The 17481-nt window shown below is 41.4% G+C and overlaps 1 protein-coding gene across 2 annotated transcripts in view; it reads right to left on the reverse strand.

The window, feature by feature from the left end:
• The window catches only part of ERC1 (ELKS/RAB6-interacting/CAST family member 1), a 261544-nt gene extending 244091 nt beyond the window's left edge, over positions 1-17453 (reverse strand). For both annotated transcript variants that reach the window (XM_054988425.1, XM_054988424.1), the window contains exons 1-2: positions 17368-17453; positions 792-1613 (exon numbers count right to left, since the gene is read on the reverse strand). In XM_054988425.1, coding sequence (XP_054844400.1) covers positions 792-1460 — 669 coding nt within the window. In that variant the 5' untranslated portion in view covers positions 1461-1613; positions 17368-17453. The remainder of the gene's footprint in view (positions 1-791; positions 1614-17367) is intronic.
• Positions 17454-17481: the final 28 nt, after the last annotated feature.

Raw genomic sequence — 17481 nt, forward strand, 5'->3', positions numbered from 1 at the left:
AATTAGCACTTCTAGTTCTACATCTCATGGCATGCTTCAATTTGCTTTTAAGTAGTACCCTCCTATTTTTTGGACAAAAGTTCTACAATTAAAGTAATTATAGTGGGCTCAGAGAAAAAAATCCAGGCAGTTAACTTAAATGAATAATTATAAGTGTAAGGAATTATGGAAACAGGATAAGGACGCCAATATGCCTTTCTCTAATTTTAAGAAACCACCCAAGTGACCCGAACAGCAGCCACATGTTTATATACAAGATAGTTCTATAATATTTTATATTTAAAAGGTCTAGAAGTACAAACATTACCTATTTATAGTTCAGTCAGACTGAACTATTAGCTCTTAAAGACAATTAATTCCAAAATAATATTTTGAAACAATGTTGAGGCTTTGCTACCAAAATTCCACTGTAGTACCCATCTGACTCAAAGTTTTTCTAGCTGATTATAGGGACACACAATTTTAAGTTAAATAAAAAAGAGTCCAGTAGCACCTTTAAGACTAACCAATTTTATTGTAGCATAAGCTTTCGAGAATCACGTTCTCTTCGTCAGATGCATGGAGGGCAGAAGGAAACTGGTCAAATATACAGGAGGAGAGGGGAGGGGAGGGGGGGAGGAGAGGGGGGATGTAAACAACTCCTTTGATATGGAGATGCAGACAGCTCCTTTTGGTGTGGGGATCAGTTTGCTTGTGTAAAGGTTCAAAGGAGTTTGCCGTGTTAGTCTGTAGTAGCAAAACCAAAAAGAGTTCAGCAGCACCCTTAGGTACCTAGTTCTTAAGTTACTAACCTGGTTTTCTTCCTGCACAACTCGATACTGTTCTTTCCAAATAGTTATCTTGGATGCTTCATCTTTTCTCAGGGCTCTTTCTTTCTTTAGCTCAGGACTCCAGAATGTCTTGATACTATTCATGGAGGAACTAAGTTTGCTTTCCTTCACCTCGACATCTTTGCGCAGAAGATCATTTTCCCGCAACACTTCCTTGAGCTGCGTCTGCAGGTCCATTATAGTATTATCCCTAGCCTGCCGCAGTGAATGAGGCACTGTTGACGCCATGCTCACAGGAGTAAGGTGATGCTCTCCAAAAGCAATAGTATCACTGGCAACCCCACTACTGGCAATGTTAGGGCTGCTGCCCATAGCAGTCATCCTTACACCATAAGGCAGGCGCCCTCCAGATCGGCCAAGAGTCATGGTGCTTTTAGGTGTGTCTGCACCCACATTCTCATGGTCACTTAAGTACATAGGGCCTGAAGTGGCATAGGCCGCATTTAAGGACTGGATATTTTCCATAGAAAGCGTTTTACCACTGCCACCCCCAGTACTACTTCCAGAGCTTCCTCCTGTACTGTTGGTTCGACGATGGCCCAGCCGTGGCGATCGTGGCAGTCTTGGTGAACGCCCAGGACTCTGGTTGCTTGGATCAATTTTACCAACTGACCGAGCACTTCCATACATGATTGCTTGTGTGGTACAAGGTGATTAGGGAAGAAAGAGTTCCTGTGAGGTGTCTTGACTACGGATGCTAGTCAATTTAAGGCCAATCAATATTTATGGTATGTCAAATGTCTGTTTCTGAAGTTAAAGCTTCATTGTGCCAGTCATCATAATCTGTAACAGAAATATGTAAATTAGATTACCATTGCTCAACAAATCAACAAATCCTGTTATTTTTCCACTTTTTTTTTTTTACAATTTTTGAGATTTTAATTATTCAGATATGCAAACATTTCTTCAGTACTTTTAAGTTTGATGACTACTTCTCTATGATCATGTCAGCTCTCTTGCTGATTTGCTGCACTATGCCTTATTACTTTATGCTGCTTTAAACTTCAGTTTCTTATGTTTAAAGCTTCCTGCCTCACTCCTGGTCACTGATCTATTTCTGTATGCACTCAATAAAATTTCCAAAATAATAAGTGTGCTTATATACTGATCTTCTAGACAGATTAGTGCCCACTCAGAGCAGTGAACGTAGTGTCATTACATCTGGGGAGCTGTGGCTGATAGGCTTACCCAAGGACATCTACTGAGCTCACTGCAGTAGAGAGATTCAAACCAGTAGAGTACTAATTCGCAGTCCAGTCCACTTAGCCACTATGCTACAGCAGAGCATAAGGGTGAAAATTGCATTCAGATGCAACAACATAAAAAGTAGTGGAACACACTTTTACAACATTTATGTACAGAATACTGCTCTGCTGTAATTTTAAAGGAGGTTCTTCAAAATTCATTGCTGCTATTTAAAATTTAGTTGAGTGAGACATGATTTTCTTGATACTGCTTGAGAAGGTTCAAATAGTTTCAAAAAGTTTCTGAAACAGATCCCAGAGTGAAAAGGGTACAGATAGCCCTTTACAGATTGATGAAAAGCTCTTCCTTACTATAAATGCAGAGAATGCATTCTAAGAAAGGAAGCAGACAACACATTTAGTCAGTAGAATCTAAAAGCCTACAACCTCTGAACTTGACACTCTAGTATCCTTACCTTTCCCAGCAGCTAGAATAGGTAACTGTCATGATAACATTTACATTATGATCCCACCTTCTGCAATTTCAACCTCTGCCGTAAGTCCACTGAAAGTTGCATAACTAGCACAATATATCAAATTGTCAACTTTTCCAATATTTTTTTTTACAGCCATGCTACATATATTGGTTTCAACGTTTAAATGAAATGTCACAAACCCAACTTGGCTGTCTTGCTAATTCATTTGTATAGACAGTTATTTTGCACGTTTTTTTAAAAAATGGTTTTCATGACTTGCTAAGTAAAATATACACAGAATTTCCTAAAAGCAGTATAACCACATATACATATCCTTCCAACAACTACTATATGTATAGTTTGTTTTACTTTGCTTTTGGCAGATACTCAGGCTCATACTTTAGCAACACTCTAAAGAAAGCAAACTATAAACCTAGGAAAGCGTTTATCAGCAAACTTACCACTCTACCACCTGCCTAGGACAAGCAGAACACTAAATTACATTAATGTCTGACCTTTCCATACCACCTTATCTGAACACATGATGTACTTCTGCTGAAACTAAGCAGGCAGGTTGGTAGAATTTGTGTGTAAATCATTCTAAGCTCTTCCTGGATAGGGCAGAGTGAACTGTGACAAATGAGAGCTGCCACTCTCTCTACCCATTTCCCTTCCTCTGAATCACTGCTACTATTTCTAGTCAGAAAATAGCAGTGCACCGCTAAAGAAACTGCACACATCATGTGTACTTGTCACTCCTAGCTTTCATGGAGCATTGCCTCTTTAAAGCACTAGAGTAAGAAAAACATTATAAATAATTGATTTAGGCTATATTCTTATTCACATTTAACTGGAAGTAAATCCTACTGATCACAGTGTGGCTTATTTCTGAGTCAGAGAAAAACCATTTACTTGAGAGAAACCAGCTCTTCATCTCCCTTTCCAAACATGTATGTGATATGTGCCGTTAAGTTGCTTCTGACTTACGGCAACTCTATGAACTGATAACCTTCAGAACATTCTATCACTGACAGGCTTGCTTTGGTCTTCCAAACTGAAGGCCATGGCTTCCTTTATTGAGTAGTTTATCTCACGCTGGGTCTTCCTCTTTTCCTACTGCCTTCTGCCTTTCCTAGCATCAGTTTTGTCATTTTAGCTTCTGGGGGAATTCAAGCTTGATTTGATCTAGAACCCATCTATTTGTCTTTTTGGTGGCCCATAGTATCCATAAAACTGTCCTCCCTCTAATACCATATTTCAAATGAATAACTCTTCATGTCAGCTTTCTTCACTGTCCAACTTTCTTCACATCCATACAGAGTCACGCGGAATACCATAGTATGAACTATCTTGATCTTGGTTTCCAGAAACACTTCCTTACACATGAGGATCTTTTCTAGTTCCTTCACAATTGTCCACAACTCTCAATCTCCTTCTGATGCCTTGGTTGCAGTCTCTCTTTTGGATGATGGTTGAGCTAAGGATAGAAAATCCCTGAGAATTTCAATTTCTTTATTGTCAACCTTAAAACTGAGTTAATTCCACAATACTTTTCATGTACAGCTGTAATCCTGTCTACAATTAAGTATACTAGAATTGACTGTCCAGTGATATCAATCCATACCAAGCTGGACAAAAATAGGAAGGACTTTATATCACATGTGTGTGAGAGGCTGACTCTGGATGTGTGATAGTTTTATGTTTCCCAGCCAGACTCATACCAACCAGCTCCTTTCTGTCTGCACCCAAAGCAAGCAGAGAGAAGTGGTTATAGTCTCCCCACCACCCTTCTGTTCTTGCATCCTCAAGCTCTGTTGTAAAATCTGTTATAAAAAATTATATGGCTAAAGGTAAGTTCCACAACAGAGCAATAGCAGCTCCATGGGGCAGTTTCAGAATGCAAAAGGGGGGGGGGGCGGGGGGGACGGACACAGTCACTTCTTCCTGCATGCTGTAGTTGCAAACAGTATGCATCTGTGAGGCACAGAATTCCCATCACACATGTGAGACCAAGTCTTCATGTTGTTCTCCAAAAACATGAGGACTTCGTAACTCTAAAAGAGGTTATTTGCCAGTCTTCCATCCTCCCACCCTCCTATTCCCATATAGTGCTGCAAGACTGAAGCCAGCTACCTTCCAAATACCTCGAACCACCTGCAATATCCAAATGAGATAGTCTTCACAAACTGAGATTTGTTTCTATCCCTGTAATTGGGATCTAAACCAGCATGATGCCATAGTTAAGAATGATAGAAACAAAAGAGTAACAGTAAATAACTAGCTGAACAAGGAGAAATCCCACCATAACTAACTACAAGACATCCAAGTGTACATAATACTTATATATAATCTACGATTCTGGCAAGAATTCACCACTGAACATCACAACCAACGTTGGCAAAAATTTACAGAGTAGCATTACAAAGGACCTCCGGTGATTCCCTTAAAGTGAGTGCAAACACGCTTTCAATTTGCCAGTATTTTAGGAAAGAATGAAGTGTCTGCCTGTGGCCAGCGGATGAAGTTGGGTGACAGATTCTGAGGCTGACAGGATGTGTGGGCAGCCATTCTGGCATATGAGAGGATTTTGGATGCAAGGAGTAGCACATGGAGTTCAGAGTATGTGGAGTTTAGAGCTGCCAAGGGACACTCTGCCAGTTAAGAACAGCTATGATGCTAGTAAAAAGATTTTAGCAGAATATATGCTGAATGGCACATGAGGATTGGATGGTAAAGAGATTTTTTAAATGGTCAAAATTAGTGATTTTTCAGAGAAGAGATAAAGAGTATGGTATTGGAAACTAGTGAGTTAAGGGCTTGGCCCTTCAGCCATTTGCGTTTGATGACTTTGTGCTTAAGGAATTAGGAAAAAAAGCTGTTTGTGGAGGATGAACATTGTCTGCATTAATATGATCAAAGTGGTAGCAATATTAAGCACGTGGACAGACCTCACCCCAAGATCAGAATATGTGATAACTGGAGAGATGAGAATGCAGCTGAATGAATTAACAACAGCATAAGTAATAGTGTTAACATAAAATTATGTACTTGTTCTTATAAAGTTAGGATCTCCCAAGGTTACAAACAAGTAATTAAATGAATTTATTAGTAAGAACACGCCAAGATACACTAGTGATTGAGAATACATTTGACAAATGGTAACGTTCAACATAAAATTCCTTTCTTCTCAATCAATCCAACGTATGCTTGCCTATCCTTCATAAATAAGATTGTCAGGCCCTTTAAAAAGATTTACTCTAGAGGCACCAGGAAACTATGCAGGGGCTGGCTCTCCTCCTGCTGCATCCCACCAGTCACCAAGCTTACACATCTCTAGATGCTATTACCATGGGCGAGGGAGAATAGTGGGATAACAAAGGCAGAAGTTCAGGAGCAACACAGTCAGTTACTATTCTCAAGACACTTTTAAAGGAAAACTAGACTCTCCAAACAACTCTCTTCACAAATTTTATTTTTAAATCAAATATACAAAAATGGGATTCGGTTTCGTTTTCTCAGCCATGCCGGACGCTCCTCTCGGCTGGTCCGGGAGGAAACGACCGGGCACCCTGACCGGGCGGCTGATCCGTAAGGATTAGCCCCCAGGACTCCCAGGGAGGGAGCCAGGGTCCGGGATGCGGCGGGAAGAACTCCCCGAAATCAATGCGGGGGGGGAATTGCCCGTTTGTCCCTATGGAGGCCGGCAGATGTGCGCGGCGCCTCGAGTGCCGCCGGGCAACGAGAAACGGCAAGTAAAAGAAACAGGCGGAAGCCTGTAAACAAGCGAATCCCTTCTGTTCTACAAGCGTTTGTGAAGGAGAGGTTGATCTGAAGAAGACTCGCTCTTCCCCTTCGTGGAGTTCCAGAATTTTGTTGGCGCCCCCCCCCCCGCCAAAATGGCAGCAAAGAAGCAAAGTCCCGCTCTCGGTAAGTCAATCTCGGCCACCTTGCAGAAAGGGGAGTCGCTCGAAGAGTTGGTGCGCAGGGCGGTGGTGGAAGCCATAAAACCCTTTGTTGACAAGCTGAACGAAACTGATCAAAGGGTGGGCTTAATTGAAAGCGAGGTGAAAACCATTAAGGCAGCAGCGGGGGGGGGGGGGCAGAAAAGTCTGCTCTGGAAAGTGCGTCACTTGTGAAGGCTACAAAAAAGGAGCTGAAGTTGGTGGAGAACCAACTGATCGGGCTACAGGTGGAACGAACGCAGACAATTTTGCGTCTCCAAAACGTGAAAGAGGAGGAAAATGAGGATCTGTGGGATTTGGTCTCGGAACTACTGGCGACACCCGCGAGGACGACTAAAGAAGAGGTTAAAAACGCCATTTTGGAGGTCCGTCGGGCTTCTTCAAAATATGCAACAAAGCGACAGTTGCCTCGTGAGATCATTATTGACTTTTCAACTAAAAAGATTCGGGACACCATCCTATATAACTCATACAATGCGGATTTGGACTTTATGGGTTTGAAAGTCAAGATTTTGAAGGACGTTCCATTTCTAGTCCGGAAACGGCGTTTTAAATATAAAAAGTTTGCAGCTCTTCTGAGGGACCATGGAATAAAGTACAAATGGTTATTCCCGGAAGGAATATGGTTCAGATATAAAGATCAGGCCTATAAGATATTATCAGAAGATCAACTAAAGGATTTTGAGAATAAAAACCCAGAACTCTGCTGCACCAAGAACGAAGAAAAGGAGGAGCCGGAGGGGGGGGGGAGGAGGAGAGCATCGCAACAGCAGTTGCACAGAGAGAATTGCGTCCGGGACCTAGAAGGGGGAGGAAAGTTTAATCAGAATTTGAAATGTTTATTTTCTGTATGATTAACCACTCCATCATTATTCTATGGAGCTATTTTTGTATTATGACAGTATGAAGGGAAACATTGAAGTGTAGTGTTTAGTGTTTGTAGTTCATTCCCCCCCCTTTTTCTTTTTCCACCCCCCTTTGTCCTTTCCCTCTCCCCTTTCCTTGTGATAGTCTGGTGTAGTGTTTTGTAGTTATGAAAAATAAAAAAATTTATAAAAAAAAATATATATACAAAAATGGAACTATCATAACCTGACGTGAAAAAAGTAGCAGGTGCCATACCATCTGGTACATTCAAATGATATTTTAAAAAATGTCCCGAAGTATAATTAACATAAGTGAATATAAGGTCATTTCAGTTGCATATAACACCTTCCAGAAATATTTATTTCATTGACAGAAAAACCCAGGAAATAGTTCAAGCCCTCCACAAACATGTGTATAGTATCTCATAAGGATGAAATACAGGAAGTTGCCTAAATGAATCAATAATAGTAGCCAATTGTAACTGAAGAAAATTCTAACCTTGGTTATTAAGACATGTTAAGACCTTTGTCATCACAACTATGTAAATATACTCCAGAGGATTATGAAAAAAATGCTCCAGGACAAGGGGAAAAAAGAATGGAGTGAAAGCCAGAATCTATTGTCTTTTGAAACTCTTGCTTCTTATTCACTATATAAAAAATGAATTGCTGTGAGTGGAGAAGTCAAGACACCGTTGTGTAATGGATGAACGTGCCTAAAAGCATATCTCTGCAGAAGCAACAAACAAAGCATAACGAAATCAGGAGGAAAGAGAGCATTACTGTATGTAAGATATGAACTCCTAGCAGACAAGCCAATGCTCCAGGATAAAAAACAAAGAATCTATTGTCTTTGGAAAATATGATTAAGCCGTGTTCTCTCTCTATTATTTAATCTGAATAAAGTATCTGAAACCATGATGATGCCAAAGTTACACTCATATTCTAAAGATGTATACACAGTGAGACGTGGGATGGGCAAATCCATCTCTTCAAAAAGGTATGTTATACAGACACTACTAGAACATCTTGGTTCACACCAATGTCCCACTCATACCAACTGAGCAATCTTAAAGTTACACCCTTCTAATCCCATTGACCTCAATGGACTCAGATGGGTGTAAGTATGCTTAGAATATCACTGCAAGTCATACACTGGGAAGTTACTGATTGGAAACAGAAAGCCAGAAGTTAACCCTGGCTCCAGATCTGTGGAGTCTCTCTCAACTTTTAAACCTTTCACTCATGTTTTATATGATATGATATTAGACACAGCAGTGAAAATTAGCTGACAGGGGCTGCAGCTACTGAGAGTTTCTATGCTGCAATTCTTACTTGCTAGCATCTTCCACAGGGTATGCCACCAAACTAATTTTTAATGTTGCTTTGTCTCATTTGTTCATTGTATTCTCCATGCCATCATGATCAAAATATCCTAAATATTTTAACTCTGCCATTAAATTATTATAAGGTTAGCTTCTAGTATTTTAAAGACCTTTTCCCTAGCCCTGCTGCTACCTTATTTTGTACCAACTGGAGCTTATGAGATATCTTTAAAGGCAGCCCTACATAATACTGGCTAACACACTTCAAAATGTTTCTGCAGAGGGCTTTTTTTCCCCAAGTTATAGATATAAGCTGCCTTGTCATTAGAAAATCGCTTTTTAACATGTAGTTTTGAATCAAAATAATCAACCTTTGAATGAATTAGCTGTCATTTGTCAAATGAATTGAATGTTTAGTGTTCTTCTGAATGTTATACTGGTAGCTGTCCTTTCTCCTTTACATAGTATTTTTAAAATGTTTTAAAAACATTAACTATTACATGCATGTAAAGCTATATTTTTCATGTTTGTTTTTATAGCTTTCCTGAACAAGTTCTTTTCAAATGGGATACAATAAATACTTTATTCTGCATACTCTTTGAGGTTTTCTTTTTACGTTTTCTCCTTTAGTACCTTGCTTAAAAAACTGGTGAAAATGTGACAGTATCCATATTTATGGATTTAGCCACAGCATAGCATGAAATGATACAATGAACAGATCTTGCTTTAAATCTAGGAGGAGTTACATTTGCTGCAGGGGAGCAATTCCTATAATATCATATACCAGTTCTCACTTCCAGTAGACCTACCCTATCTCTGCTCTCAAGCGGCAAGAGGTAAGGGCATAGCCTTCCTCCGTACATATTTTTAAAATAAGTTTTCAATTAAATGAAATATTCAGAGAATAATCAAATTTATTTTATTTACTATATTTATACCTTTATCTTTCTTGCGGAGTTTCAAAGTGGATAACAAAATTAGAACAAGGGAATAAAGAAAACAGCGAAAGACATGCCATAATCAATGAAGAAACCAGATAAGAAAAATCTGAACACAATGCAGTACATGCAGAATGTGTAAACAATGCAATCAGTTGTAACCTTACCTAACACATACAGCCAACAGTGTCACACTGCAACCCTGTTCTCTATATGAAAACACCTTCCTGACTAGTTTCATTTACTACAACCCTATTCCCTTTATAAATACTGATTGCAGGTTGACCATAGCAACCAGGCACTGATTCAGGACATCTACAACAACATCCACCATGCTTGGACAGGGAAATATAGAGCAGGGTGTGTCATGATCTGGCTGTGCCAGGAAGGCCTAGCAAGTTCTCAGAAGCCTGTTAGCAGTGGGAGTAGGCCTGCCTACAATTCCCAGGAGCCCTTGGGCCGTTTTGGTGCCCTTTTTGGCCAATCAGAACACAGGGGGATAGCACTATATAATTCTGGAAGGAAAAAAACCTGCGTTCTCTCTCCCAGGGAGCAGGCCAGGGGAGGTTTCTGCTAGGGAGAGAGGCCCTCATCCAGGTAGGGTGAGAAGACAGGCCTGGCAGACAGAGGGACAGCGAGTTCAGTCACACTAGGGCCTCTGGTTTATTTTTCTTTCACCCATCTATTGTTGCTAAGGCACCTTGCTTCATGTTTGCTTGTTTGTTTGATATTAACTGATCTCCTTGTAAATAAACTATTTTGTTTGTTGTTATTCTGCTGGGTCCTCACGCCTGTTTATTGGCCAAGCTATGGAGGTCAGAAGGGTTGGGAGGGCACTCTGGGCCTTCCCAAGGGACCCTAAATCCCAGAGTGGTGGCAGCATAAGGTGGCTCACCCCACCTGAGGCATGACAGGGCGTCTTCAGCATATTGATGGTATCCAACTCTAAACCCACAAATTATCTCTCAAGATTTTACATAAAAATTGAACATAGGAGATAGAATTGATCTTCGTGGAATGCTACAAGGTATGTCTCACACTGATGACAACTGATCTCCAATAGAAACCCTCTGGTTCAATTCATAAAGATTTAACCCAGTGGTTTGCAACCTTTGAGTATTAGAACCCCTTTTTAAACACAGCATTTTTTTTGCAAATCCCCCATGATGCTATTAGTATGCACTGCTGGAGAAAATACATGACAAAAAACACCAAAAGGCTATGCTTAGTGCACATATAGATTCATGAACCCCTTGGAGTAATTCTGCAGCCCCCTCCCCAGTAGAAGCCACTGATTTAAACAATTCTAGAGCACATTCTGCCTCAAGTGTCTCAACAGGACGACAACATCCATCATATCAAAGGCTGCTGATAAATCCATCAACAAAGAAGCCCTTGTTTGAAGTCAAACAGAAATCATAACTGAACTTTCAGCTGATACTGCAATTGGCCAAGATCATCATCTAGAACTCTGTGGAATCAGAGGCCTTGATTGGGAAATCCAATCAAGACGATACTGGGGAGTCAATAAATCTATGGTTTTATTAACGGGTGTGCACACGCAGGTATTCTGGACGTGGTAGGTGCTCTAAAAGTGGGGTGGGTTTACATGGCTGAGACTGGAGGAGTAAAATACTTCTCTATTCTCAACTTTGTCTGGCTGTTCATGTTTACTTTTGAGAAAGGATCCTTCCCTTTCCTTCTGCAAGAAAATGATCTGCTGCATCCTCTCATCACCTTTAGCACCAGGAATGTAAAACATTAGATGTTTAAAATGAAAAGAATTCTTTTACCACTTATATATCACTGTAAATGGTAACTATTTTCCAAGGCTTGGAAAACTGGTAAAGGGTTACCTGCGCAACGTATATTCTCCAATGCTGGCCTGCTAGTTAATCACCTGTACACAAGACGGACACCAAAACTCATTAACATGTTAATTTTCCTTAACAAAAATTTGTAGCAGACCCGGTAATATGTAAGAATATGTATGTGGGCTAAAGAGACTGTGTTGACATTTAAAAAACAGGACTTTGATAGCTTAAATGGTTGCTTTTTAAAAAAAAATTACATCCCAATTTAGCACACTTCAAAGCTAACTGGGGTAGTGTGAGATAGGAGTTAAGAAAGGAAGACCAAAAGAAAAAGGAGAAGGAAGGAATATGGGAAGTGACAAGAGAAAGAGTAAATAAGGAGTGTTAATGGGGTGAAGGGGAACAAAGAAACCTGAAAAGCAATAACGGAGGTGTGTGTAAGGTGTTAGGAAATAATGCAACAAGCAGCCACTAGGAAACATTTAGGAAACCACCACTACTACACCATGAACACTATGTTAGGAATTGCTGCATCACATAAAACCAGATTGCTTGGATCACAGGAAACACTGTGTGCGCTCGCCTTAATTACTGTATATGTGGATCTATACTTTTGCTCCCTTAGGATAAGGTGGGAATATGGCACAATTATAAAAGTTGTATTGCCTAAACTTAGTATAGCTAATTAATGCCAGGAAAACTGACACTGTCTTTCCTCACTCCCTGAAACGGTATGTATTTGTTCTCAGGAGGTATGTGAAAATACTAGCTTAATTACACTACTGCCAGCTTCATCTTAAACAAAATCTGCCAAGACGTATTCAAACTCGAGTTGTCACTTGAATCTTCTTTCCAGAGGCATTCTTGTTTCTTAGTCACTATTTAAAAAATGAATGGCTGTGGGTGGAGAAGTCAAGACACTGTTGTGCAATTGATGAACATGCCTAAAAGCATATCCCTGCAAAGCTACAAGCAAAGCAAAGCATCAGGAGGAAAGAGACCATCATACTATGTAAGATACAACTCCTAGCAGACAAGCCACATGAACACTATAATCCTACAAACATGTATACGTTTAGAATGAGTCGCACCAATGGCTATGTCAGCTGGAATGATTTGAAGTTAAAAAATGAGATCATCATAATATTACTAGGCAAGTATGCCAGATATTATGCCACAGTACAACTGAAAATTTCTTATTAACAGCCAAAATTAACCAGGAAATGAGTAAAAAACGTTAGTCAAAGAAGCACACATACATTAGCTTCTGCTTATTTAAAAAATTATCCTGCTATTACTTGATAAACTTAAACAAGCCAAAGGAGCAGCCCTCAAAAGAAAGCCAACACCGAACAATTACAAGGGCAGATCAATGGAAATAACCAGTCAATAATACAAAGCAATTAATTTATGCATCATAAAAATGTGAAAAACATTCAATCTGTAACTCCACAAAAGGAGACGAGCAAGGGTGGTGGTAACTGGTGCAGCAGAGCAATATAATGCAAGGCAAGGGTAGTTTCATAAGTCTGTGAAAATCTTGACTATTGAAATATCCTTTTTTTTCTTTTTATCTACAGGTGTCCAGACAGAAGGAAGGGGTACCAAGACCCCTGCGACTCTACAAGGAGCCGGCAAAGAACTTGTTTCAATTTCTCTTCCTCAGGAGTTGCAATCCGGAGACAACCTGAAAAGCAAAACCCTATGAACCTCTTAAGTGGCGACAGAGCGCCTACACTGCAGGCAGGCAATTTTGTAGGCGCTACACTGCAGTGTAGGCGCTCTGTCGCCACTTAAGAGGTTCATGGAGTTCTTGCTTTTCAGGTTGCATTATATTGCTCTGCTGCAGCAGTTACCACCGCCCTTGTTCGTCTCCTTTTGTGGAGTTACAGACTGAATATTTTTCACATTTTTATGATGCATAAATTAATTGCTTTGTATTATTGACTGGTTATTTCCACTGATTTGCCCTTGTAATTGTTAGGTGTTGGATTACTTGATAAACTGGCACCCGCCAAAAGTCTGCCCAAAAGTAGTGTGGTACTTTTAAAACATGTTCAACTTCTAATTATTAGTACCACACTACAATTCTCCACATGATCCCACTATGTGCCTCAAACTTACAATGAGTAGGATTCCAAAGGGAAAATTCCAGGAACCAGCAGAACCCCAGATGAGCAGTCCTGCAAATAAATAGCTGCCAGGTCTGCAATTGATCTCTGGCTGAAGAGTTGGCCAACGCTCATCACCATATCAAGTTTGGAACTGGACTGGTTCCTGAAATTCTGCACTAGAGGAATTAGCACTCAAATTACATTGTGCTGAATATTTTTCAACACTTTTGTGAATAATGATAAGATGGCTGACCTCTTAAGACTGCTTCATACTGCTACCCAAAGCAAACTGGTTGTGACAATTATACAATTTGCTACAGCATACAATTAAAATATTTCAGAATAGTTATTTTTTACAGCAGTTTCTTTAAAAAACAAACGCACCACTTTAAAAAACAAAAGCACCACTCTATCTTGTCAGCACTACAGACAGCTTGAGCAGCAAAGATAGACTTCACACTATGAACAAATAATTATCTTAACTGAAGCAGGCCAGTATAGTATAGCAAATGCAGCCTTGGTCAGCAACAGGTTTTGTGGATGGGATGATTCAACTAGTAACAAAATATCCTTCATCTCATCAAGTGGTTTAACAGTCATTTCAATACTTCACCATCATCCACCCCAAAGACAAGAGGAAACAATGAACACAAACCAAGTGCTTAGTTACATTCACCTGAAAACATATGCACCTACAGTAAGCCAGGGCAGACTGGCCATTTAACTTACAGGGAAATTTCTCCATGGGCCACTGCTCCAGAAGGCCACTGGTGTCCAGGAACAAACAGAGCCAACTAGCAACCTCATCACAGCCTCAGAAGCCACTCAGCTCAGACCCTTCAACAGCAACTATACCTAGTGTCAGTTAACCAACCATCTGTTTTGCTCTGCTGCCAAATTTCAGGAGGAAGCAAGAGGTGAGCTAATGCCCATTTCTGGTGATGCTGAGCTAAGTGGCCCCAATCAATATGGCTTGTAGCACCACAAGAGCCAATCAGATTTCCTTGTAACAGGGCCATTTTCACTTCCTAGTCCACTTCCGTTTCCAATTCACTGTGTGATCACGCTACATGAAAAAGCTCCCATAATCCTGAAGATACATGTTAAAGGAACCCATGACTGGATTTCAATTGCTGCCAAACATGACAATTAAAATGGCAGCACAAGAGAATGGTGTGGAAGCCCAACCCATCCCTCCTGCATGCAGTTTCTTCCACTGCTCACTCCCTCATCTCAGGTGGCACAAAGACGTTAAAAAGAATACGCCTCATGAGAGCACAGAGGGGAGGAGCATCCACTACAGAGCAGATTTCACTGGGATGCCCCTATCTTGTCAGCAACAAGATTATTAGACTTGCACACAACAATCCCTGCTCATTCAGAAAGGTCAGCAAGATGGTTTCCAAGGCCAGCATTCCCAAACCAGACCTACCTCACCATAAATCAATAATAAACTGCCAAAATACTACTGTTCTCTCTATCAAAACAACAGTCTGCTGAAGTCGTATCAAGTAACTATTTATTTGTATACACATGTGCAGATACTCAACCACAGACATCTTCATTTATTCCTCCTCTAATAGTTACAGCCTTCCATCCTTCCGAGGTCGGTAAAATGACTACCCAGGTTCCTGGGGGTAAAGTGTAGATGACTGGGGAAGGCAAAGGCAAACCACCCCGTAAAAATCTGCCAAGAAAATGTCATGATGTGACATCCCGCCATTGGTCAGTAATGATTCAGTGCTTGCACAGGAGACTACCTTTACCTTTACAGTTACCCAGTCCAAGAACATGTTCATTCATTCAGATTTTACCTCCCCATAGATGTACACCCTGTGACTTGTGCGACACAATGTACTCAAGAGTGTATGATTTGTCTACCATCTTTCAAGGCTCTGACATAAGGGCGGAAATCCAAAGAGCAGCAAATATGAAAGCAGAGGAGATTTTCAGCTTCCTGACTCTTCTAAAAGCACCCATCAAAGCTTAGAAGTCCTCCACAAATGCGTAGCATCCTTACCATAAAGTCACAGAAAAAGCTGTGCCCACCACAGGCTGCATATGCCTTTCAGAGGCTTTCACACTGAGCCATCCATACTGTGTTTTAAATTTGGAAGAATTTACAGAACACTTTATAGACAGAGGAATGCTGCTGATGGGAAAATATAGACAGAAAAATTCTACCCATTTGGGCACCTCTGGAGCTTTTGGTCATCATGGTTTCTTCAATCATGGTAAGCTATTGGATCAAAAAGTATTTTATATAATTATATCACAGGATGGAATATTCTACATATTAAATATGTGAACAGAGAAAAATGTAAACATTTCCTACTACAGAATAATTATTATAGCAGCTATTTGAGATATACCAGAGCCATCATGTGTTTCCCCAACAGTAAACATTATTTCAAATGTCTGCCTTTTACTGAGTCAGGGCATTAGTCAGTAATCAGGCACCATCTACACTGCTGGAAGCAGCTTTCCAAAACCTCAGGCGGGGCTGTTTCCCAGTACTGTTAGCTAAGAACATAATTTTAACTGGAGATGCAAACAACTGATGATCCCTTCCGCACTCCTCAACAAATCTCATCTCTTTCAGCAACTTCCACAGCATCTCATCCCATCTGACACAATTACTAGAGCCAGGCAAAGCTTCATAATCACATCAAAATTAAGGACAAAACAGAACTATAGAAGATAGCTCACTATATGTGTATGTGCTGACAAGTTGCTTCTAACTTACAGCAGCCCTATAAATTAATGACCTCGAAAACAGTCAAAGCTATTTTTCACAGTTACATAGATTACTACATAAGCACACATTTATTGCTAAGGCAAGACAGGGGAAAGTATTGCCCTCTACATCTTGCTTCTTGGTCTTCCAGGGCAACTGTGTGAAACAGGATGCCAGGCTTCATGGACCACTGCCCTGATCAACCAGGGCACCTTTTATGTTGCATTAAAGGATAACTCCAGGTTCATAAGGAACATCTTTTCAAACTCTTTTCCTAGACACAGGTCATAAACACATCAAAAGATTGTATGGTCTGATGATGGTTTGAATGATCAATTTACTCAGGAGTGGACAGCAGGCAACTGACTACACCATCTGACTTGTCAGCCACAGATAAAGATAATCGCATCAACACCAAGGTTAACAGCTGTTGATAGTATTAACTCAAGGATAGTGAGCAGAAGAAACCTATCAAGATTTCTCCCAGGATGGTTGCCATGATGTGCAAGAGGAGCTGCAATGGAGCGCTGATGCCTTCCGAGAAACAATAGAGAGGCAGACGATGCCTGGGCTGTACAAGCAAGCCAGGGAGCACGAGTCTCTTACGGGGAGGGAGCCTGCAGGTGGGTTGCATGCAGCCTAGCTGGCGGGTGGGGTTGGGCGGAGGAAGAGAACACAAATTCTAAACACCTTTTTTGGGGAGTAAGCCCCACGGACTAAAAAGGAGCTGTCTTCTGAGTAGACAGGATTAGGATTGCTCTGAGAGGAGCTGGATGAGCCACAGAAGTCCCTTCCCGGGAGGAGCCCAAAGAAAGGAGGAGGAGACGACGCTGGAGCACCCCTTCTGGAATTTGGCAGCTGGGATTCGGCGGACAGGGCAGGCCTTCCCCAGCCGGCAGAGAAGCCAGGCCTCGGGGCACGGGGCAGCCCGACTCCGAGACCGACCAGGACCCCCGCGCCCGTCAGTCCCTTCCCCAGGCAGGCCCCACCCAGTTCCCGGCTCTGGCCGAAGACACGCAGCCCCTCGCGCCCAGAAGGCGCCGCCGCCTCGCTCGCCGCTGGTTTTATTCCCTCGTAGACAGACCGGGGAGGGAAGGGAGGGGTCCTCGGATCTGACCTACCTCCAGCCCCGCCCAAGCGCTCCTACCCTTGCCCTGTCAGCTGAGGCGGCAGCGGGGCTCCGCGGCTCTCTCCCCTCGCGCTCCGGTGGCGGCACCTCCTCAGCGGCTCACGCC

This window comes from Eublepharis macularius, chromosome 9 (genome assembly GCF_028583425.1).
Source record: "Eublepharis macularius isolate TG4126 chromosome 9, MPM_Emac_v1.0, whole genome shotgun sequence".
Taxonomy (NCBI): Eukaryota; Metazoa; Chordata; class Lepidosauria; order Squamata; family Eublepharidae; genus Eublepharis; species Eublepharis macularius.